We start from the raw sequence: 23,004 nt of genomic DNA, 5'->3' as shown, positions 1-23,004 counted from the left end.
GTGAAGGATTCGGCTCTACGAGTCGATTCCTTTAAGTGAGCGATTAGAGCCAGTGCGCTTCTTGTACTGCATTGAGTAAGTGGTTAATAAGAACACATAGTAATAACAGGTCCAGACATCACTAAATTCGGCTGAATTATAAAAGCCAAAAGTACTAAATTAAGACTCGTCTGGGAGCTGATAGAGCCGACTCTTCTTTGCTGAGCTGAGCCAAATGATTTGGCTCACGAAAAGGACCCGGAGTTCCCATCACAATTCACCACCGGAAGTAGAATTATTGCGAGACAATGCTGATACCCAATCAGATGAGAGCACTGCTGTGTATCCCCGCCCAGAGCCTGCTCTCTTCCTGTGGCGGGTAGGTTCAGAAAAGATGCTCTGGTGGTTCCTGAACCCCCGACAGACCAGATTTATGTTGTAACCAGGGCCTGAACCGAGATTTAAAACCCACCATTTACTTTATTATTAATATTATTATATTCAGGATGCATCTACTATTGCAGCATTTGCACAGTTTGTGTTGTCATGCAAATATTCATGTGTATTTAATCCAACTACATAGTTTCAGTGGATGTGCTACATCCTTACTGGCTTCTCCTGGTCAAAATCGAGTGAAATATATTCCGATTTAGTACAAACTAACATGCATGTATCCTGTTTATCACACCCTTAACCTGCCTCCTAACTGATGAGCCTGATGGAGCACGCAAAGGACACAGTATTTCAATACTTGGAAAGAAAAACCTTAAATTTGGCCTTGAGCTGCATTTTCACGCTGTTATGTTGGTGTTAAAATCACATCAAGCTGAAAATAGTATAGTAAAACTCTAGAGATTAAAGCTTTTTTTTTAAATGTTTGGCTTTATTCCAAAGAAACCCCAAAAAGTCGATGAAAGTCGTCTCCAACTTTAAACAAATTTTTCCGGAAAACTAAAAAACTGTAAAACACAGTCGATTATAGTTTCAACGTTGACTGCTGAAAAATGCACGAGGAGACCTGAATGGCACATATCTGAAAAAATAAATAAGATTTCAAAAGCACACACACACACGCACACACACGCACGCGCACACACACACACACACACACACACACACACACACACACACACACACACACACACACACACACACACACACACACACACACACACACACACACACACACACACACAGGCAGTTAAAGTCAATGGAGATGGGAATTAGTAAGACTGCAGTTAAAAGAAATCTACCCTTCACGGCTTGCAGCTGACACACAAACCACTAAAACACAGAAGCATCCGAGGGTCTCTGACTCATCCGACACGCAGGTATGAGGAGATGCAGAGTGTTCAGATGTTTTTCAGGTGTTACTCACTACATATTTCTGCAATGTTTCATGTAACATTCGACGATTTGAGCCATGTTCCCAGAGAAAGTGAACCGGGCCTGCAGGGTCGGCATATTTCTCCAGCAGATGCGTCATAAAAAATATATATGGCAAAAAAGAAAACTTGTGTCCACTGTTTTTTTCTTTTGTGTCCATTTTCTTGTCAGTCGAATCTTCACTTAGTCCTCCATGTGAACTGTTCGTGTCAGAGATTTCCTGTCACGTCGGGCTGTCGGCATCTTCTCGCCGCGGTGACTTGGCGGCCGGTGGAGAAATCGGTTGCTGGTCGTCCTCTTGACTGTTACAGTAAAGGTCTGCGGGTTTTCGTGCCACAAAGAAGACACAGTCGTAAATGTACCTCAACATAGAGCGGTCGTTCTCTGTGTAGGTGGTCTGAACAGACTCTTTCTCCACCTGCAGGAGGAATATGACAACGGTTTGACGAATGAAAACGAGGTTTCCGACGGCGAACACGATGCTAAGCTGTGAATATAAAGCAGAGTTCGGCTTACCTCCATGTGGAAGCCAAAGCTAACGATCGCTGTCCTAATGTCTTCGTAGCTAAGTTCGACTGAGAGCTCATTGGCCATGTTCTCAAAGTGGTACAGCAGTGGACCTGAGGAAACACGGAAGTTTGATTTTACCAAAAAGATCACTTTTAAACCTCCATTCATCTACTCGACCTTCACACTGAGCGTTACTGCTGGTGTCTGCTGAAATGCAGCACATCAGTTGTCTTGTGACTTTTTGTTGTCTGTGGCTGAGATGTGGTCACTCCACAGATCACTGGACGTTAGAGATGGTACCCTGTAGGGGTCCATGGTGTGTTGTGTCAGAGGCAGCTCGCTGTTGTCGGTCTTGGTGTGTGGATGTTCATACTGCAGCCACTCTGTCGCTGGTCTGCTGGGTTTGACCCTTTTGGTTTGTGGCTGCTGCACTGCTGTTACTGTGTTTGTGTTGGAATATGCGGTGAGATTCAGCGCTGGCAGGTAGCACTTGTTCCCATTTCAATGAATAAATAGTACGGTGATAGTTTGACCAGTGGTGTGTTATATTTGTGCCACCTTGGCTAAATATATTTGTGCTTGTGACAAACAATTCATTTGTTTTGAAGCTGGAGGTGTTCCGGCTGTGTGCTGTTTGTCCCTTCTCCTCTACTGTCCTCTCTAGCTCTGCCCAGGTGTGCATCTGAGCTGGGACTGAAGGAGGCCTCTGGCTTTGGGCCTGCTGGTCTGGATCAGCCTGGGATGTTGTGTTGTGCTTTGACTTCATGTCTTTTGTTAGCTGTGATTTATTGTTGTGGTTGTTTATGTCTTTATGTTAATAAGTCCCATTGATTTGGTAGATTTAAATGTTTTTGGGGGGGAGTCAGTGGTGCAGCTGGCAGCTAGATAATTCCAAAAATACATGAAACAGTGTTGAGAGTATGAGTGAAAATGTTTAAATATTTTTGATATATTGCTGTGGAAAAGAGCATATTTTGGTACATTCCTCCTGTCTACGGGTGGTGTTTTGACTTTTTTTTTACTCACCCAAGTTGATCCACACTCCTCCAGGCTTCAGAATCTTCCAGATGGTCTCCACATACTCGATGACATTATGGGCTGTATCGATAAAGAAGCAGGTCGCCACGCAGTCCCACGAATCTGAACAAAAGAGCCGATACATTACAACATGCACAACTTAACATTGATCAATTATTCATCAGTTACACTTCATTCACATCAAAATGATCCATTTTGTTTTTGGTCTCTTTAGAGAAAATGTGATGATGTACACCTTTCACCACATGGAGATCAGCTGTATCTGAATACAGTGTATGATCTGTGACCCGTTCTGGAAGCCTGGAGAATCGACTCCGCAGCCCAAACATAATCTCAGAGGTGTTCTGTGATTGTTTGAGCCAGAATTTACTACATTTGCAGGAGCTTCTATAAATAGTTTTAGTACTTTTTTGGCATTGAACGCTGCAAGGCTGCTGGAACAAGTGCAGTTGTTTCATGGAGCCTGCTGAGAGCAATTTACAGTGTGTGAGTGAGGACATTTTAGGTTTTGTGAGGTGAAAGGAGAAAGATTGACAGTTTGTACTGACCTGTTTCACTGTAGACTTCCACAAAGTCCCCTGCTACCATGGAGAAGTCTGCCTTTAGTGGTAAGCTCTGAGGGTTGACATCAGGGAATCTGACTGGTCGCGTCTGGTCAGAGGATTTCTTGTTGTTGCTGAACTGGTGGATCCAGGGGTACACGGTCAGAGAGTTCACCTGGTCACACCTGAATGGAGCAAAGGTCCAGAGGTCAGAATTCTACTGCCAAACAACTGAATGATCTGTAAGTGATCGCTGACACACTAGAAAATTAAATGTGATTGACGGACAGTTCCGCCTAAAGCAAGCAGAGATATCCTGCATGCATGTACACGTAAGAAGGTGTAGGCCCGAGGTGTTGTGTGAGGCAGCGTGCTGTACCTATTGAGAACAAAGTTTGAAGAGAAGAGCATGAAGAAGCTCCACTCGTTGCCCTGGCAAGTGTAGCCCAGCCGAGCGATCTCCCAGGCTAGACGGCCAAGCCCAGCACCCGGAACCAGCACGCTCACCTTAGACACATCACTGACATAATAAAATGCACAAAATACACATTTCACATAGAAAACATGTAGGAAGGCACATTTTCAGAATTACGACGATCTGATTCCACATGTCATAACACATAAACGTATGTATCATGTCTGAGCGTCGCTGGCCGTAGCTTTCTTGGCATGCATGCAGGTGTTTATGTGGCAGTCTGTGTGAGCGCATGTTTCCTACTACTGGTCACTTGGGAAGAGCCTCTGGATCTCTTCGATGATGGGCCGGTAGCAGGACTCCCTCTCGGCCCGGCCCACCTCGCTCCAGTCCCTGACAAACTGCTTTATGGTGGACTTAAGCTTGTCCATGTCAAACGTGGTGGACGGGCGCACCTTCCGCGGATCCTCCTGGGAGTTGAATGAAGACAACATCTTAACGTAAATTCCTTGAATAAACAGTAAATAACAAAAAATAAATAAAAAAATACAACCTGTGTGTATTCTGCACACAAGCAGCAGACTTCCCGGTGTAAGCCGAGCCTTACCCTCTCGCCGTACTCGATGTTCTCAAACATGTGGAGGCTGTTGTGAATGATGGCCTGCAGCAGCTCCTGGTTGTGGTCGGCACACTGGCTGATCTGGGCCAGGTTGGACAAAACATCTGGCAGCAAATTCTGGTGGTGCTGCGGCAAGCTCCGAAACTGACGCTCAGCACGTTTGACCTGCTCCTCGACATGGACCCTGATGTACCGAAGTATTAACATCACAAATACACTTAAATGACTGAAAGTACTAATTATACAGAATGACATATTATGGGATCAGAACTATTCATGTATTCAACACTTTAATGATGAAGCTGCTGAAGGTGCTTTAACTACTTTCCAGAGTTTATCTGCTGGGCAGCTTGTGAGTTTCTCCCTGAGGATCAATAAAGTTTATCTTGAACTACAACATTAAATCATTATTTATTTGTTGATGTCATCTTGTATTAGTAAACAAAATTAGCAAAGTAACAAGTAACTGAACTGTTAAATAAATGTAGTGGAGTAGGCTGCAATGATGATTTTCATTATCAATGAATGAAATCACAATCGGTGGAAATTCATTTTCTTTCAACCAACTAACTACAGAAATTGAAAATACTCAAGTCAAGTACCTCAAAACTGTACTCAAGTACATAAGTTGAGTAAATGCATTTAGTTACTGTCCTTCCCTGAGCATAAGTCAGGTGTCCCCACAGGGATAACACAAGTTACTCACCTGAGGACTAACGTTCATTTGTAGGTCCAAATAGTTCCTATATTAAATACTCTCTTTTTATCTTCAAGTGAGATTACTACATCTCAGTAATCCGCTCTTCAGTGTTGGACAAAGGTTGGATCATAGAGTAAAAGTGCTGCCATGATGAGTAGAGCTAAAACCAGATGCTTACTTCATTAATGTGACAAGAAGCTAATTAAACACAACACGACGAAACTCTGGGAAGCATTAAACCAATGTTGGAATCAAGATCAACGAGCTCGGTCAACAGTTTTCCCTCCAAACCGAGTTATCCGTCCTTCGTTACCATTAACGTTATTTGCTAATACCATCGTCTATCGACACAAACTGACGTTTCCTGGCTCGTACTTTATTTTAAGCATCGATATTATACCTGTAAAATCTAAAAGCATCCACTATTCTCCAGAAATGTTGCCTCTCCAGCCTGGCCTCCTCCTCGGGGCTGCATTTTATTCTCTCTTTGTGATAATATGGTCCTTCTTCTGCTGAGTCTCCTGTTGTATCGGCCATGTTTGAAACAAAATTACAGCCAACCAATCAAAACGCGACAAATTTCTTCTTCATGGACTCATTAATTCCAGCGGACCAGAGTCCGCGAGGCGCGTTGCTGCCTCCCACAGTTGGATGATTGTACTTCGCTTAGCTGAAAGTAAACAAGGGTTAGTGGGCTGAAAAACTGCATGCCCTTTCAATCGTTCTGAAAAAGCATAGAAAAAGGTCATTTGGAGCATTTATTGAGATAAACAAAATAATTCTTATTCAAAGAAATTTCATTGAGTTGGGCTGTCTCATTTAAAACTAATCAGTGACTAATGCTTTCTCTGACATGGTGAAAGACTATCCAGTCACTGTTTGGTTTAAGCATTGATTAAGCAGCTGGTAATGCGTTACACATTATATTGTTTTGTATTTTGGCTGCCATAACATTAGAATTTCCTCATGAAACCCCCATCTTCATATATGGCCAATATTCACAAATATTACACAACATCTCACAGTAAAGAGTTTGTACACAAAACAGCTGAGTCACATTTAATGAAAGAGATATATCAACGTCTGGCTGGGACGTATTTATATTTCTGTCTTAGTGACTGAGGAAATGACACAATGCTCAGTCAAATGCTGAAGGAGAGACTGATAAAAATGTTATAGGATGCGTCAAAAATACTTCATAGTCCCTGAATTTATTGTATTCTTTCTAAAATATTATCTTTGTTAAAGTCATTGATGTCTGTTGATAATATTTTATCATTGTATTTGTGTGGGTTTGCTACACACTCAATCATTAAGCAAGAGACCACAAGACAAATTTCAGTTTTTCAGTATTTTATATGTGATGCAACAGCAGTGCTTCTGCAAGCACAAAGTGTTTATTCCATCAGATGGTTGGGTTGATAATTTTGCCCATGAAGAGCATTTTTTCTGTGCTGGGCTCAGTGATGATGACCATGAATGGACGATTGAACTTCAAAGCAGGGACGTGGTAGGGGGACATAAGCGTGATGCCGATGCCTGTAGCAGCTGCAGCGGTGGCTCCGGCCTCGTCCACATCCAGGGTGGCTTGGTGAACGACCTTCAGAGCAATGGAGGCAGAGTTAGGTGGAGGGAACACACTGAAGTAAATGTGCGTGCAGTAACATATGCTGTCTTTACCTCTGAGACGGCCAGTTTTTGACCCTCTGCAATGCCACTCAAATCTGCACGATCACCAAACATGTCTGACATTCCCATTTCAGACAACATGTTAGCCAGAGAGTAGGAACTCTTGATGGAGAACTTTGGAATGTACACATCATAAGTCCTGAGAGGAAAATGAGAAACACAGTGATTGATCTGACAGGTCAAAGCAGAGTTCTTTATAGTATCAAGACTTCCTTTACAGAAACCAAGAATTTAAGGATGACTTTAGACACTCCCAACCTGGACTTCATCCACTTGAGCCATTTGGTGACATGACCTGGAGAGATGTCATTCTCCAGCGTTGCCATATCATCAGGCAACAGCAGCAGCATGGAGTAGGAGCTGTTGAAGGGGAGGTGGAGGACTGAGGTGTTCATGGCCTGGTCGTAATAGGTATCAAATCGCCTCTCCTCATTCATCATCTGTACTGGAACCTGGGAAATTACAGTCAAAACATGAAGTCCCTTGATTGGAAAAGACAGACAGTATGGAGGACGCACAATAATCCAGTCTGAATATATGAACCTTGGTGCTCTCATCCACCATGAATATGTCCTCCTTGGTGAGTTTAGTGTCAAATGGAGTCTCCCACTTTCCTGTTTGACGGGGATGAGCAGGATCAGAACACGACTCATGGTTGATAGATGAAACTTAAAAAGTAATTCTGGTATTTTTAAACCTGGGCCATATTTTAACAGGCACCCATCAGAGTATATCCAGTGAAACGTGGCTGCTGGCTGTGATGCTTTACTGGTCCAAATCCCAAACTTTTTGTACCTGTTGGTCATTTAGACCCCAAATATGTCAAATAGGGCCCAGGTTTAACAATGAATAAGCAGCAAACCTAAGAGCCTTTTACCTTTGAAGTAGATGTAGCTGATGAGATACATGACCGTGCTTGGATCCAGGTCGCTGACCAGCTTGTCTATCTTCCCGCTGGTCTTCTCTGACACATACTGATTGATGACATCGGTAGTCTCTTTGGTTTGGGTGAAGTCAACGTTGAACCCTTCTGCTGAGTAGGACTGCTTCAGGGTCTCCAGGAACTCAGGCCGTGGCTTGAAGCGGTTGTCTACGTACACAGCGGTCCCTTCACTGGTGTCTTCATTGCTGTTTGACCTTGTGAGGAGCGTCTGAAAGGCCTGATCGACATCCGCCTGCGTCAGGAGGGTGTTGTTGAAACCCAGACCACTGAAAAGCTGCTGGTGGGTCTCCCCCCGCGCTCCCACGGACAAGGCGGCCAAGGCAACAGACAAGCTAACTGGGGAGAAGAAGATATTCTTGTCTTGTGAGCCGCTAACTTCCTGTACAGACGGAAGGCAAACTCTGTGTTTGCCGAAGTGACCCGTGAGACGCTGCTGGCGCTGCCGTCGAGTGCAGTGTCTTGGTCGGGCTCATCGTTGTTGGTGGTGTGACCAAAGTGGTGATGTCCTCTTCCCACACAGATCACTGCTGACAGGATCCAGATACTCAGGGCTGCATGCATCATTGTGAACTAAGACAAGAGTTCATTTAGGTCACACAATGTTTGCCATTACAAATGTTGATTTTCCTCAAAGTCAATTTAAAGAGCTTAAAAAACACGTTTTGCAGTCGGCTTCCTGCTGTGACTGATTCTTTCCCACATGAACAAACACAGATTCTTTATTTCTTTTTGTCTGTGCTCACCAGTTTGAAGACGGTGAAGAACATTTAAATAAAACTCGAAATAAAAAATACTTAAAGATCTTTTTGTCCTACTTGACCATTGCGTTATTAGTCATAAATATTTAATGTTATAGAAAAATGTGTAAAGATTTCAGTTTTTCATTTCAAATTCCGGAAATTATGACAACAAATCCGTTGAACCTCCAAAAGGAGGACAAGAAGAGTAAATATAATCTAAAGAATTGGCATTTGCAGTTCTAACAGTCCACAGACGGTAAAGGTTTTCCCATTCCAGCTTCACCTCAAACTCCAGATGTTTTTAACTGCTGGCAGAGGAGCTGAACTTGTACCAAACACATAATACTAAAACAACTCACCTGACTTCTTAAATCTTTCTCTTACCTTCTTCTCCTTCAGCGTATGTCCAGCGAAGCACAGGCGGGACAGAGGGAGATGTCCTTTATAAGACCCATCAGAGCAACTGAACTTTGGCTTTGTTTATTCTCTAGTATCTCAACCTTTTACTTGTTCTGTCACTGCATTTGTTCTGTGTAATGATTACTGTCCAACCATGCCATCAGCCTGAGGCTGCTACTGCTTGCTTCATATTTACTGTCTCTAGCCTACACTCTGTTATCTACTTGAGCCATCTTTATCCTCTTTTTCCTCATAACAGCAGTGGGGAACCACTCTCAAGGATGTATTAGTCTACAATTTTATACTATTTTCTTTTATGCCTGAAGAAAGCCATTACCGTTTAGTATTTGATTCTTTGTCTGTATGAATTGGTTCAGGGGCTGGATCATAAAGATGGACTGATATTTAGAAGACATTTCAGACATGTGAGTTGGAGCGCATCGAGACACCTGAGACACGCTTTCATGCCCTCCCCTCAGTGGAAACTCTCACATTGCGGAGCTGTAGTTTACGCAAGTTCCCAATGTGGAACGCAACGTGTCGGATCTTGAGTTACTGTTCTGATTTATGATCTGCTTCTCTTCCACGTACAGTGTGTGGACTCAATACAAACCTAGAATTGAGCAATATTTGTAAAAAGGGCTCAGTGCACTCTCAGTCACAAGAATATTTGGAAAGTAGTACTGTAAGTAGTAGTAGTACTTACTGTAACGACTAAATTCCCTCAGTGTGGGATCAATAAAGTCCTATATTATCTTATCTCACAGCAAAGAGCTTCAAGGCCACGACTCAATCCTGTCAACTCATGAGTCTCTGCCAAAGAAAGAAGTGGGGTCTACTTCCTGGTAGGGCTGGGCGATAAAAACGATAGCAATATATCTCGCGATAGACACGTCATCAATATCAATAAAAAATGCGTTCGACACAAACATTCGATAATTTTTTTTCTTCGTCGGAAGAAACGTGAAGTTGCGAAGCGAGGTTGGTTGCATGAACAAAGGCTCTCGCTCTCAGGTAACCGAGCAACGTAGGGAGTAATCGCTGATCAGTGAGAGAGACACGCTAACACGCCAGTCATGTAACAGTATGCCATCTCGTTGTCTCGTGTTTGATGCTTCGCGAGGAGTGAGATGAGAAATAGAAAGTGAGCGCTGCAGTGAGCGAGTTTTTTTTTTATTTATTTTATAAGTCGGACCGTAGTCAGACCAATATGGTCTGTAACTTATGCAAGTCTGTCGTCCCCACCAAGACCAGTAACACCACAAACTTATTTAACCACCTTAGCCGCGCTCACTCTTTGGAGCGCAGCCGTATTCGCCAACGTCCAACAACCGCAGCACCACCGCACGAGCAGCTGACCACCGTGCAGAGGTATCTGCTTCAGTGCCTGATGACTATAGCTAAAGACACGCTTCCGCTGAGCACTGAGGAGAAGCCAGGTTACAAACATCTCTTACACGTGCTTAAAAAAACAAAAACAAAAAAACCACTGGCAATAAAAATATAATTGAATAGTTCATGTATGTTTAGAGGAAGAGTGACTGAAGTTGTTCATATGTCGAGGCTGATTTTATAGTTCAGTCAGTGTTACTGTACTGTCTATCATGTTTGTTTGTTTGTTTGTATGTTACAGATGTCAAGTCCACCTCAGTTTCTGCTATGTTTACAAAACACTGCACATATCTGAAAACATTTTACTCACCAGAAGGTGAATCAGCTTCTGAACTTTCTGCACTAAACCTGCAGAAAAAAAGTTCTCAGGTTTCTCTGTTTACATTTTTACATTTATTTACATTTATTATTTGAGTGTTTTCCATGGTTGTGTTGACATTTCCTTTCTGCCTTGATAGCTGAGGGGATTATAATCAGAGGAAGGTTAAATTTAAAATAAAAATGTTTAAATTGAATGTATTTTTCTCCGGGTCCTTATTTTAAATAGGTCTTTAAAAATATCAATAATTATTGATATCGACCAATATAAAACACTTATATCGCAATAGAGTTTTCAGCCATATCGCCCAGCCCTACTTCCTGGTCACCAATATAAAACCCCGGCCACACCTCGTCTGCATGGCTGATGATGGCTTTTCCTGTAAACAGGAGCCTTTCCAGCTCTAACACCGCTAAACCAAATGAAACCTAGCCGCTGCGCCTCGAGCCTCCGGGGCTCTGCGTTATGCTCTTGCATTAAAATAACCATCTATTTAAAGATCTGAATGTTGGACAGGTGTTTTTACTGTTTTTAAGAATTAACCGTTCTTATTTATCTGTAGCCACGATCCAGATTGAGCTGAATATTTCACCTCAGATAAATGTGCTGTTATAACTCTGCTTTTGACAGTGAGAGAAAAAACTCAGTTGATCAGACAAGACACAAGCAGAGGAGGAAGAAGTACTCAGACCTGGTACTTACACAAACAGCAATACTACAGTGTAGAAATACTCTGTTGCAAGTCATGTTTTTAAAGTTTTAATTCAGTAAAAGCACAAATACATTAACATCATAAATACACTTAAATGACTGAAAGTACTAATTATACAGAACGACATATTATGGGATCAGAACTATTCATGTATTCAACACTTTAATGATGAAGCTGCTGAATGTGCTTTAACTACTTTCCAGAGTTTATCTGCTGGGCAGCTTGTGAGTTTCTCCCTGAGGATCAATAAAGTTTATCTTGAACTACAACATTAAATCATTATTTATTTGTTGATGTCATCTTGTATTAGTAAACAAAATTAGCAAAGTAACAAGTAACTGAACTGTTAAATAAATGTAGTGGAGTAGGCTGCAATGATGATTTTCATTATCAATTAATCTACAGATATGATTAATCAATTATCACAATAGGTGGAAATTCATTTTCTTTCAACCAACTAACTGAAGCAGAAATTGAAAATTCTCAAGTCAAGTACCTCAAAACTGTACTCAAGTACATAAATTGAGTAAATGCATTTAGTTACTGTCCTTCCCTGAGCATAAGTCAGGTGTCCCCACAGGGATAACACAAGTTACTCACCTGAGGACTAACGTTCATTTGTAGGTCCAAATAGTTCCTATATTAAATACTCTCTTTTTATCTTCAAGTGAGATTACTACATCTCAGTAATCCGCTCTTCAGTGTTGGACAAAGGTTGGATCATGGAGTAAAAGTGCTGCCATGATGAGTAGAGCTAAAACCAGATGCTTACTTCATTAATGTGACAAGAAGCTAATTAAACACAACACGACGAAACTGCGAAACTGTGGGAAGCATTAAACCAATGTTGGAATCAAGATCAACGAGTTCGGTCAACAGTTTTCCTTCCAAACCGAGTTATCCGTCCTTCACTACCGTTAACGTTATTTGCTAACACCATCGTCTATCGACACAAACTGACGTTTCCTGGCTCGTACTTTATTTTAAGCATCGATATTATACCTGTAAAATCTAAAAGCATCCACTATTCTCCAGAAATGTTGCCTCTCCAGCCTGGCCTCCTCCTCGGGGCTGCATTTTATTCTCTCTTTGTGATAATATGGTCCTTCTTCTGCTGAGTCTCCTGATGTCTCGGCCATGTTTGAAACAAAATTACAGCCAACCAATCAAAACGCGACAAATTTCTTCTTCATGGACTCATTAATTCCAGCGTCCGCGAGGCGCGTTGCTGCCTCCTACAGTTGGATGATTGTACTTCGCTTAGCTGAAAGCAAACAAAACAAATAGAACAAAATAATAGTAACTACTAACGCCAGATTATACAAATACTATGCTTGAATAGAAAGTATACACTGTAGTAATATATAATATACAGTATTTGCAGTAAATGGGCCAAAAAACTGCATGCCGTGTCAATTGTTCTGAAAAGGCATAGAAAAAGGTCATTTGGAGCTTTTATTGAGATAAACAATTTTTTTTTTATTTTTTAAATTTTTTTTCATAAACATTTGATTGTGTTGGGCTTATTTATTCACCTATTCATTTACTGAATTGGGACAGTGCACATTAATAAACATATCAGCACTAGTCATCAATGTTAATGTGCCAGAATTATCAAATGTGCTGGAATTAGCACAGTAGCTAGCACAATTTACAATTCAGCCCATGTCATACTGCACATACTGCACACTGCACATATCACTTTATATTTTATATTTTCTGTAAACTATATACCTAACCTGTTCATTGTACTTTTTACTTTTTTTACTGCACTGTCACTTACTACCTGTTGCACATGTAACTTGTTTACATATCATGTTTTATGGTTTCATAGGAATTACTTGCACTACCTGCACATACCTCATAAAGTTCATACCTCATGCCAACTGCACCACTTGCATGTATTTATATTTTTTGGAAATTGTGACTATTAGCATTTCTGGTTAGATGCTAAACAGCATTTCGTTGTCTCTGTGTTGCACTCTGACAATGACAATAAAGTTAAATCTAATCTTATCTAATCTAAAATAGCTAATTCATTTTAAACTAATCAGTGACTAATGCTTTCTCTGACATGGTGAAAGACCACCCAGTCACTGTTTGGTTTAAGCAATGAATAAGGAGCTGGTAGTGCTGTACCCATTATATTGCCTTATATTTCGGCTGGCGTGACATTAAAATTTCCTCATGAAACCCCCAGAGGAGACTGATAAAAATGTTATAGGATGCGTCAAAAATACTTCATAGTCCCTGAATTTATTGTATTCTTTCTAAAATATTATCTTTGTTAAAGTCATTGATGTCTGTTGATAATATTTTATCATTGTATTTGTGTGTGTTTGCTACACACTCAATCATTAAGCAAGAGACCACAAGACAAATTTCAGTTTTTCTGAGTATTTTATATGTGATGCAACAGCAGTGCTTCTGCAAACACAAAGTGTTTATTCCATCAGATGGTTGGGTTGATAATTTTGCCCATGAAGAGCATTTTTTCTGTGCTGGGCTCAGTGATGATGACCATGAATGGACGATCGAACTTCAAAACAGGGACGTGGCGGAAGGACAGAAGCGTGATGCCGATGCCTGTAGCAGCTGCAGCGGTGGCTCCGGCCTCGTCCACATCCAGGGTGGCTTGGTGAACGACCTTCAGAGCAATGGAGGCAGAGTTAGGTGGAGGGAACACACTGAAGTAAATGTGCGTGCAGTAACATATGCTGTCTTTACCTCTGAGACGGCCAGTTTTTGACCCTCTGCAATGCCACTCAAATCTGCACGATCACCAAACATGTCTGACATTCCCATTTCAGACAGCATGTTAGCCAGAGAGTAGGAACTCTTGATGGAGAACTTTGGAATGTACACATCATAAGTCCTGAGAGGAAAATGAGAAACACAGTGATTGATCTGACAGGTCAAAGCAGAGTTCTTTATAGTATCAAGACTTCCTTTACAGAAACCAAGAATTTAAGGATGACTTTAGACACTCCCAACCTGGACTTCATCCACTTGAGCCATTTGGTGACATGACCTGGAGAGATGTCATTCTCCAGCGTTGCCATATCATCAGGCAACAGCAGCAGCATGGAGTAGGAGCTGTTGAAGGGGAGGTGGAGGACTGAGGTGTTCATGGCCTGGTCGTAATAGGTATCAAATCGCCTCTCCTCATTCATCATCTGTACTGGAACCTGGGAAATTACAGTCAAAACATGAAGTCCCTTGATTGGAAAAGACAGACAGTATGGAGGACGCACAATAATCCAGTCTGAATATATGAACCTTGGTGCTCTCATCCACCATGAATATGTCCTCCTTGGTGAGTTTAGGGTCAAATGGAGTCTCCCACTTTCCTGTTTGACGGGGATGAGCAGGATCAGAACACGACTCATGGTTGATAGATGAAACTTAAAAAGTAATTCTGGTATTTTTAAACCTGGGCCATATTTTAACAGGCACCCATCAGAGTATATCCAGTGAAACGTGGCTGCTGGCTGTGATGCTTTACTGGTCCAAATCCCAAACTTTTTGTACCTGTTGGTCATTTAGACCCCAAATATGTCAAATAGGGCCCAGGTTTAACAATGAATAAGCAGCAAACCTAAGAGCCTTTTACCTTTGAAGTAGATGTAGCTGATGAGATACATGACCGTGCTTGGATCCAGGTCGCTGACCAGCTTGTCTATCTTCCCGCTGGTCTTCTCTGACACATACTGATTGATGACATCGGTAGTCTCTTTGGTTTGGGTGAAGTCAACGTTGAACCCTTCTGCTGAGTAGGACTGCTTCAGGGTCTCCAGGAACTCAGGCCGTGGCTTGAAGCGGTTGTCTACGTACACAGCGGTCCCTTCACTGGTGTCTTCATTGCTGTTTGACCTTGTGAGGAGCGTCTGAAAGGCCTGATCGACATCCGCCTGCGTCAGGAGGGTGTTGTTGAAACCCAGACCACTGAAAAGCTGCTGGTGGGTCTCCCCCCGCGCTCCCACGGACAAGGCGGCCAAGGCAACAGACAAGCTAACTGGGGAGAAGAAGATATTCTTGTCTTGTGAGTCAGCATGAGCCGCTAACTTCCTGTACAGACGGAAGGCAAACTCTGTGTTTGCCGAAGTGACCCGTGAGACGCTGCTGGCGCTGCCGTCGAGTGCAGTGTCTTGGTCGGGCTCATCGTTGTTGGTGGTGTGACCAAAGTGGTGATGTCCTCTTCCCACACAGATCACTGCTGACAGGATCCAGATACTCAGGGCTGCATGCATCATTGTGAACTAAGACAAGAGTTCATTTAGGTCACACAATGTTTGCCATTACAAATGTTGATTTTCCTCAAAGTCAATTTAAAGAGCTTAAAAAACACGTTTTGCAGTCGGCTTCCTGCTGTGACTGATGCTTTCCCACATGAACAAACACAGATTCTTTATTTCTTTTTGTCTGGTTTGAAGTCGGCGGGAACATTGAGAGAAAGGGATGTCACATACATCTGTGCACCAATCAGAGTTTAGTAACATGTGACTCAGAATCTGATGGCCGCTGGTGGGCTGTTTGCTTACTGTCAATAAAATCTAATCAAACTACACCCACACTGTCCTCATGAAGCAGATTAGCTGAATTGTTTCGAGTTAAACTCGAATTAAAAAAGTACTTAAAGATCTTTTTGTCCCATTTGACCATTTTCAGTTTTTCATTTCAAATTCCGGAAATTATGACAACAAATCCGTTGAACCTCCAAGAGGGGGACAAGAAGAGTAAATATAATCTAAAGAATTTGCATTTGCAGTTCTAACAGTCCACAGACGGTAAAGGTTTTCCCATTCCAGCTTCACCTCAAACTCCAGATGTTTTTAACTGCTGGCAGAGGAGCTGAACTTGTACCAAACACATAATTCTAAAACAACTCACCTGACTTCTTAAATCTTTCTCTTACCTTCTTCTCCTTCAGCGTATGTCCAACGAAGCACAGGCGGGACAGAGGGAGATGTCCTTTATAAGACCCATCAGAGCAACTGAACTTTGGCTTTGTTTATTCTCTAGTATCTCAACCTCGTATTTGTTCTGTCACTGCATTTGTTCTGTGTAATGATTACTGTCCAACCATGCCATCAGCCTGAGGCTGCTACTGTTTGCTTCATGATATTTAGCCTACACTCTGTGTTTTTCTGGACCAGACAGCAGAAACCTGATTCATGTTTCTGTATGCAGGTGGCACTGATGTGTGAACTGACTGCCAGACATTCACCAAAACATCTTTAATGTCAACTTTCAATCCATTTAACATGTATACATCCACACAATAGAAACAGTTTCACGTTCATGGCAATTAAAAATGATGCAGCAGTAAGCAGATGCTGTAAGTCCTGTTTCTAAAAAAACATCAGTAGTACTTAAAGTAGAAAAGATGCAAATATATCATGAAATCAGTCTGTGTGTTTAACATTGAGGAGCATACTTGAGCCATCTTTATCCTGTTTTTCCTCACACCAGCAGTGGGGAACCACTCTCATGGATGTATTAGTCTACAATCTTATATTATGTGTTAAAGAAGTAATTGCCATTTAGAGAATTCGCAGATTTTTTGTATGTATGAGTTGGTTTGTGGGCCGGATCAAACAGTCTGGTGGGCTGCGACCCGGAGGTCAGAGGTTTCCCACCGCCGTCCTGTCAGCTGAGCAGTGATGCAGGTTGGGCTCAGTGTCTGCCAAAGAGCTGGCCGTCCAGTTTGATGAGCTGCCGGAGGAAACCTCGATTGGGGATGACGCCTCGGTTTTCTTTCACAGCACAGATGGCCTCCACGAGGGTCAGGTTCTGCTTCAGCATCAAGTAAGCCAGGACCAGGGTGGCCGAACGGCTCACTCCTACGTGACAGTGCACCAGCACTTTGCCTGAGAGTCACAGAAGCACATCATCAGTTTCTGAACGGACACCAAATCGAACTGCCTTGAAATGATGGTTCCTCTCACCTCCCCTGCTCAGAGCCCTGTGGATGAAGTCCGCTGCTGCCTGGAAGTTGACGCTCATGTCAAACTCACAGCAGTCACGAGCTTCTATGCCCATGTAGGTGATCTTCATGCCCTCGTAGATCCCCGGCTGTCCTCTGCGGTTACTGTGAGCGGCGTTCAGGATGTGGGTGACTCGATGCAGGGATAGATCGGCCTGGTTCTCTGCGCTCTCTCTGAAAAACACCACTCCTCTGTGTGTCCCCACGAACCATTTGCATGCAACGTATTTCATGGTGATGGACTGATATTTAGAAGACATTTCAGACATGTGAGTTGGAGCGCATCGAGACACCTGAGACACGCTTTCATGCCCTCCCCTCAGTGGAAACTCTCACATTGCGGAGCTGTAGTTTACGCAAGTTCCCAATGTGGAACGCAACGTGTCGGATCTTGAGTTACTGATTCTGATTTATGATCTGCTTCTCTTCCAAGTACAGTGTGTGGACTCAATACAAACCTAGAATTGAGCAATATTTGTAAAAAAAAACCCTCAGTCACAACAATATTTGGGAAGTAAGATGCATAGCAAAGAGCTTCAAGGCCACGACTCAATCCTGTCAACTCATCTGAGTCTCTGCTGAGGAAAGAAGTGGGGTCTACTTACTGGTCACCGATATAAAGCCCCGGCCACACCTCGTCTGCATGGCTGATGATGGCTTTTCCTGTAAACAGGAGCCTTTCCAGCTCTAACACCGCTAAACCAGGTGAGCTCAGGTCAATCTCCACTTTCCGAGGAGGAGGTTTATCGTTCCAGGACGCAGGAAGTTTGGACGTGTAGGACATGGCTTTGTCAGGGGTCTCAGCAGCTTTCCTGACTCATGAGGCAACTTCTAGTCCTGCAGTCTGGAGCCACTTAGTTTACCGAAAGATGTTTGTCATCCAGGAGAACGCTGTAATAAATGATTTGCTGGCCAGCTGTCGAGCCGGGCAGCATGAATGACGGAGGCTCAGGCTGCTTCACCTCAGGTTTGCTCACCACAGGGTGTCCTCACTGCTGTCCACCCTCAGGTTAAACCCAGCCGCTGCGCCTCGAGCCTCCGGGGCTCTGCGTTATGCTTTTGCATTAAAATAGCCATCTATTTAAAGATCTGAATGTTGGCGAGCAGAAGTTGGAGGCATGGGCTCAGGCAGGAGCTTCAACTTGACAGTAAAAAAAAACTCTTTGTTATTCTGGAGTTTTTCTAACAGGTGTTTCTACTGTTTTTAAGATTAAATATCCTGATTTATCCGCAGCCACGATCCAGATCGAGCTGAATATTTCGCCTCGGATAAACGTGCTCTGCTGTAACTGCTTTTGACAGTGAGAGAAAAAACTCAGCTGATCACAGGTTAAAAAATATACTGACATTTAATTATTTCTCTGCTATTTTCTCACTCGTAATAATTTCAATATGTATCAGGCAAAGATTCCCATCGTGTGTTAGAAACATGCATAACATCTGAAACTGTACAGTTGTGCTTCATTGTAACAGAAACTTACCAGCACAGGGAAATGAACACATATGACAGATGTTTTCTTTTTCCATGCAAAGCTTGTGATCTCATTTTTATTTTTTTTTCTTCCTAATCATATAAAACCATCCCCTGAAATATGGCACTCTTTTTTTCCTAAATCAAACACATAAAGAACCACTGAAAAACAAAGACTTCCTCTACAAAAGAACATGGACCGTGGTGCAAATCTGGATTTGATATAACAAGAATGTTAGCGCTAAAGAAAACAAACAAGGTCCAAATCAAACAAAGTGCTGTGACTAACAACGTCCTTCAGAGCAAAACATTACTGAAAATGTCGAAGCACATCTTTTCTGTGATCCTTCACAGCAACTGAGCGTTTCATTTAGAAAATACATCTCACTTCTTATTCCTATGTGTATATATATTTATACTAATTGTTCAAAAAGGGATAGAAAGAACAAAAAGTCATTCTTAAACTTCTTCTTATATAATATCTGTAATAACAGCAGTTCCTGGAGTGAAATACATGGCATTCATATGTAGGTCTGATTCTAGGTCCGCAATTTCATCCCAAAGATGGAATAATTGGGACAGCAATCTTTGGGGGGTTTTCACTAATCTGCTACGCTCTAGGCCCATTTTTCAGCTCGGAGATGTCGTGACTGTATTGAGGGCTTGTCTGACATTATGCATGCAGGGATGGAGCACAGTTGGAGAGGGAAAGCGTTGCACTTGTTCCTGCGTACACATGGACAAAGAAGTGACTGTGGGCAGCTAAATGTATGGCCTCTACTGGGGATGAGGACGACATGATGATCATGCAAATGGGCTGTGAAATGTTTAAGTAAACAGTTAACGAAGTGCACGTGTTGCTAGATGAAGGGTCAGACTGAGACTGAGCCACGGTCCTGAGGGACAGCATGATGTTTATCTGAATCACAGGTTGTGATGTGGCGTTAAATTCATTCCCCTTCCAGTGACTCCGCCCCGTGCTAAGCTGGCAGAAAGAGAAGCTGAGCCAGAGTGTCGGGTCGTGTCGTCAGCACAGTCACTCACTGAGGCTGGAAGTCACTTATGATATGTACAACCATCAGTCTGCACTTCCAACACCACCGGATCACTTAAACCAGCATAACGAGGCTCTGAGAGGTTGATTCCATGTGACGGTGGTCGCTCTGGCTCGTTCTTGGGTCCGTGCCACTTCAGGCATTTTCTGCCATCGTGTTGGGGAAAAAACCTTAAGATGAGACAGGTCCGAGGACCGAGACTAGACCCTCACTGTGTCAATGGAAGATCTGGAAGAAGAAAACAGCAAGACTTAGTGACCCATGAACCAACAGGTGAGTTCAGTTCAGAAGGCTTTCTTCTCCAGCTGGTCCAGGATGGCCTGGATCCTCTGTACGGCCTCCTTTCGGGCTTGCCGGACGCTCTCCTGTCCCTGAGTCTCCACAGAGTCCAGCACCAGCAGCTCTTTGGTCAGCAGTTCCTCCAGACACCGGTAACTCTTGTCTGTCTTTTTGCCAACAAACTCATCGACATCTTCCTGAAGCAGCAGCACTCTGGCCATGACCTGCTGCACCCTGGCCAGGCCGGGGTTATGGCTCAGGGGCTGAGGTCCAGCCTGGCCTGGAGCCGGAGCAGGAGCTGGAGCTTGGGCCGGGGCCGGGGCTGAGGGCGGGGGCTCACCTTGCGAAGGATTCGGCTCACCTCTCCCGGTTTTGTTGTACATTTGGGGAGGTGAACTTATTTCAGCAGGCTTTCCATTGGGGGGGTTCGGGGAGGGGCTCGGCCTGGGTTTAGGTCCCACTTGTGGAGCCCGTTGGTGCTGTTGGTCCTACAGTCACACAAAAACAAAAGAGTGTACGGTATCAATCTTAACATAGTCGATAATCCTCAGTCTGCACAACACACAAGCGCCTTGTCTGTAAGTTGTATTTACTCAAATAATCTCAGCCTGGACTGAGCTGAAACTTCAGTGTTTGGGATCAAATTCTAATTCTCCAAATGTAATTTCATGAAGCCACGTTACTGCATTTTACTACTATTACTGCTTGTATACTCACTGTACAACATAAAAAATTCAGATTTGAAATACTGCAAACATCATTTTATCTTAAACATTTGATAGCACCACCACCAAGAAAGGACAGGTTTCCTGACACTTCGACATCATAACGTTTAGATCAAAACAAGTGACGCTGCACCTTTTCTGATATTAAAGCTCATCATCTCCGGAGAACGCAGTTCATTTGACTGTTTATTTAGGTCATTTCAGCTCCACTTTCTAAGAAATCTTTCGGAAAATGAAAATCACGTTGAAGTAGCCGCAGATTCGTACCTTGGGTTGGTAAGGCGGTGGGGCGCCGGTTCCGGTCCCCGGCCATGCTGGAGGGTGTGCAGGACGGACAGGATTTCCGTAGTGGTTTTGTGGAGGCTGCTGGCCTGGCTGCCACTGCTGCTGTGAGGGGGCATACGGCCCTGAGTGCGCCCACGCATCGGTCTGGGGGCTCGGGTGGAGAGGCTGGCCAGAGGGGTACGGGGGGTTTGGAGGCATTGCATGACCACTTTCACTGTAGTGAGGGTACGGTCCAGCAGGATATCCAGGACCCTGAGAGCAGAAGCGGGGCAGACATATTTTATTTGGATGACCGAGTGAATTATTTTAATTCTAATGTCACTCTGCATCGTGTGCTTTCGTGAACTCACCCCCTGACAGTGTGGGCCAGGATAGTGATGATGCTGGTGTTGGTGCTGAGAGTGTGGCTGCCCAGACGGCCCGCTGCTCTGCTCCGCTGGACAGCCCTGGTTAGGATAAGGACCTGGAGCCGGTCTCTGGGGGTCAGCGCAGTAGAAAGGGTTGGATGGGTGGAAGCCACTTGTTGAATATTGACCCTGCGCTGGGCTGTAGACACCGTGGCCATTCGGATAACCACCAGGCATTACCTAGATGGAAAACACAAGAGGGGGGATTCATTATGAGAAATGCCATCGACTGTGCATAAGTACCTAAACCACAGTGATGTAACCGTTTCGACACAGTGGGAAAGGTGAAAGCACTTAAGAGACTTAAGATAATGAGTAGACTTACACCTAATGTACGCCCTGGGACTTACAGAGCCACGTTATGTTGCATCATAAGCCGTACCTGTGGATTGTACTGCGGCTGAACATCTGATCCAGAAGGATAAGTATTTGCATAGTGTCCTGTGGAATGAGACTGAGGATACCAGTAGTGTGAAGGGTAGCCCGGATACTGAGGAGCATCCTGTGGACACAGAATCACACATGAGAGTTATTTAAGGAGGAAAGCTTTGCCCACGCGCAGCAGGAGTGGTACTGTTTATAACCTGAGCTGTCCATAGTACAAGAAAACAGGAAAAACTGCAAACTACATGTCTTTGAACGTGCACGTCTATGTGAGAACATACAATCTCTGACTAAACAATGACACTGACTCATTCACTGCTGGTTGAACCAGTTGTGACTAAAGCAGTTAAACGCTGTTTAGCTAACCGGAACCAGGCCAAGCTGATTGTTTGAGAAAATGTACTTTAAGGCTATAAAATGTGTGTATTCTGCAAAATTATTAGCAGTGCTGTTAGGTGAAGATGAAAGGTCACAAACTCGGGGAACAGCTGAACTAGCAGTGTAGCGGTTACTATTACATAATGCCAGCTAGCTCCGCGCCGCTTAGCTAGCATAGACGGAGCTTTAACGTTACGCAAGCTAGCTGGGTAACTGTTTGTCTGCCCAAACTCCGGCTGTTCTCCTAAGATTAAACACCCTCAAAGACAGCAGACAAACCCCGGGGATTTGTCCCAGCCGTATCCACTGACTCACCATACTGTTATTCCAGTTCTCGTTATTTCCCGAGTTGCAAGTCGAGGGCCAGGCAGGTTTCAGATTTGACTGCATTTGATGATGATGCATCAGCTAAGCGCGTCGCCCGCCAACCGTCCTGCCTTCCGCCATTGTTAAAAAAAATGAAACGTTTAACAAGCCTTTAACAAGTCCCCTGTCCGAGCCGCCTGTTAGTCTACTGTTAACGACGGGGCTGCCGTTTTTCTACACAAGCGGCGATCGCTTGATTGGACTCAGGAAATGATTGAATGACAACGAGCTCCGGTAATTCTGTCATGTCTCTTTAATCAAGAGCAGGAGAAAAACACAGAGGTC

The 23,004-nt window shown here is 43.5% G+C and overlaps 4 protein-coding genes and 1 pseudogene across 4 annotated transcripts; all 5 read right to left on the bottom strand.

Annotated features, from left to right (window-relative positions):
• Positions 1-849: 849 nt before the first annotated feature.
• carnmt1 (carnosine N-methyltransferase 1) lies at positions 850-5,737 on the bottom strand. The gene is made up of 8 exons (XM_070965430.1): positions 5,590-5,737; positions 4,478-4,673; positions 4,174-4,340; positions 3,835-3,975; positions 3,462-3,640; positions 2,902-3,015; positions 1,882-1,985; positions 850-1,783 (listed from the first exon to the last, which is right to left on the bottom strand). The coding sequence occupies exons 1-8, from the start codon at positions 5,724-5,726 to the stop codon at positions 1,589-1,591; spliced, it is 1,233 nt and encodes a 410-aa protein (XP_070821531.1). The 5' UTR covers positions 5,727-5,737; the 3' UTR covers positions 850-1,588.
• Positions 5,738-6,594: 857 nt separating this feature from the next.
• LOC139332843 (alpha-1-antitrypsin-like protein CM55-MS) lies at positions 6,595-8,385 on the bottom strand (annotated as a pseudogene).
• Positions 8,386-13,835: 5,450 nt separating this feature from the next.
• LOC139332847 (alpha-1-antitrypsin-like protein CM55-MS) lies at positions 13,836-15,636 on the bottom strand. The gene is made up of 5 exons (XM_070964977.1): positions 14,997-15,636; positions 14,663-14,733; positions 14,378-14,571; positions 14,111-14,258; positions 13,836-14,030 (listed from the first exon to the last, which is right to left on the bottom strand). The coding sequence occupies exons 1-5, from the start codon at positions 15,634-15,636 to the stop codon at positions 13,836-13,838; spliced, it is 1,248 nt and encodes a 415-aa protein (XP_070821078.1).
• A 1,423-nt stretch (positions 15,637-17,059) lies between these two features.
• On the bottom strand, positions 17,060-18,153 carry LOC139332917 (dual specificity protein phosphatase 26-like). Its single transcript, XM_070965096.1, has 3 exons — positions 17,975-18,153; positions 17,332-17,543; positions 17,060-17,253 (listed from the first exon to the last, which is right to left on the bottom strand). The coding sequence occupies exons 1-3, from the start codon at positions 18,151-18,153 to the stop codon at positions 17,060-17,062; spliced, it is 585 nt and encodes a 194-aa protein (XP_070821197.1).
• A 546-nt stretch (positions 18,154-18,699) lies between these two features.
• On the bottom strand, positions 18,700-22,941 carry bag4 (BCL2 associated athanogene 4). The gene is made up of 5 exons (XM_070964848.1): positions 22,669-22,941; positions 21,974-22,093; positions 21,535-21,771; positions 21,167-21,436; positions 18,700-20,662 (listed from the first exon to the last, which is right to left on the bottom strand). Exons 1-5 carry the CDS (start codon positions 22,756-22,758, stop codon positions 20,180-20,182), a joined length of 1,200 nt encoding a protein of 399 aa, XP_070820949.1. The 5' UTR covers positions 22,759-22,941; the 3' UTR covers positions 18,700-20,179.
• Positions 22,942-23,004: the final 63 nt, after the last annotated feature.

This window comes from Chaetodon trifascialis, chromosome 6 (genome assembly GCF_039877785.1).
Source record: "Chaetodon trifascialis isolate fChaTrf1 chromosome 6, fChaTrf1.hap1, whole genome shotgun sequence".
NCBI classification, from domain to species: Eukaryota; Metazoa; Chordata; class Actinopteri; order Chaetodontiformes; family Chaetodontidae; genus Chaetodon; species Chaetodon trifascialis.
Note: the sequence above shows the minus strand (reverse complement) of the source record. Positions and strands in the feature narration are given on the sequence as shown.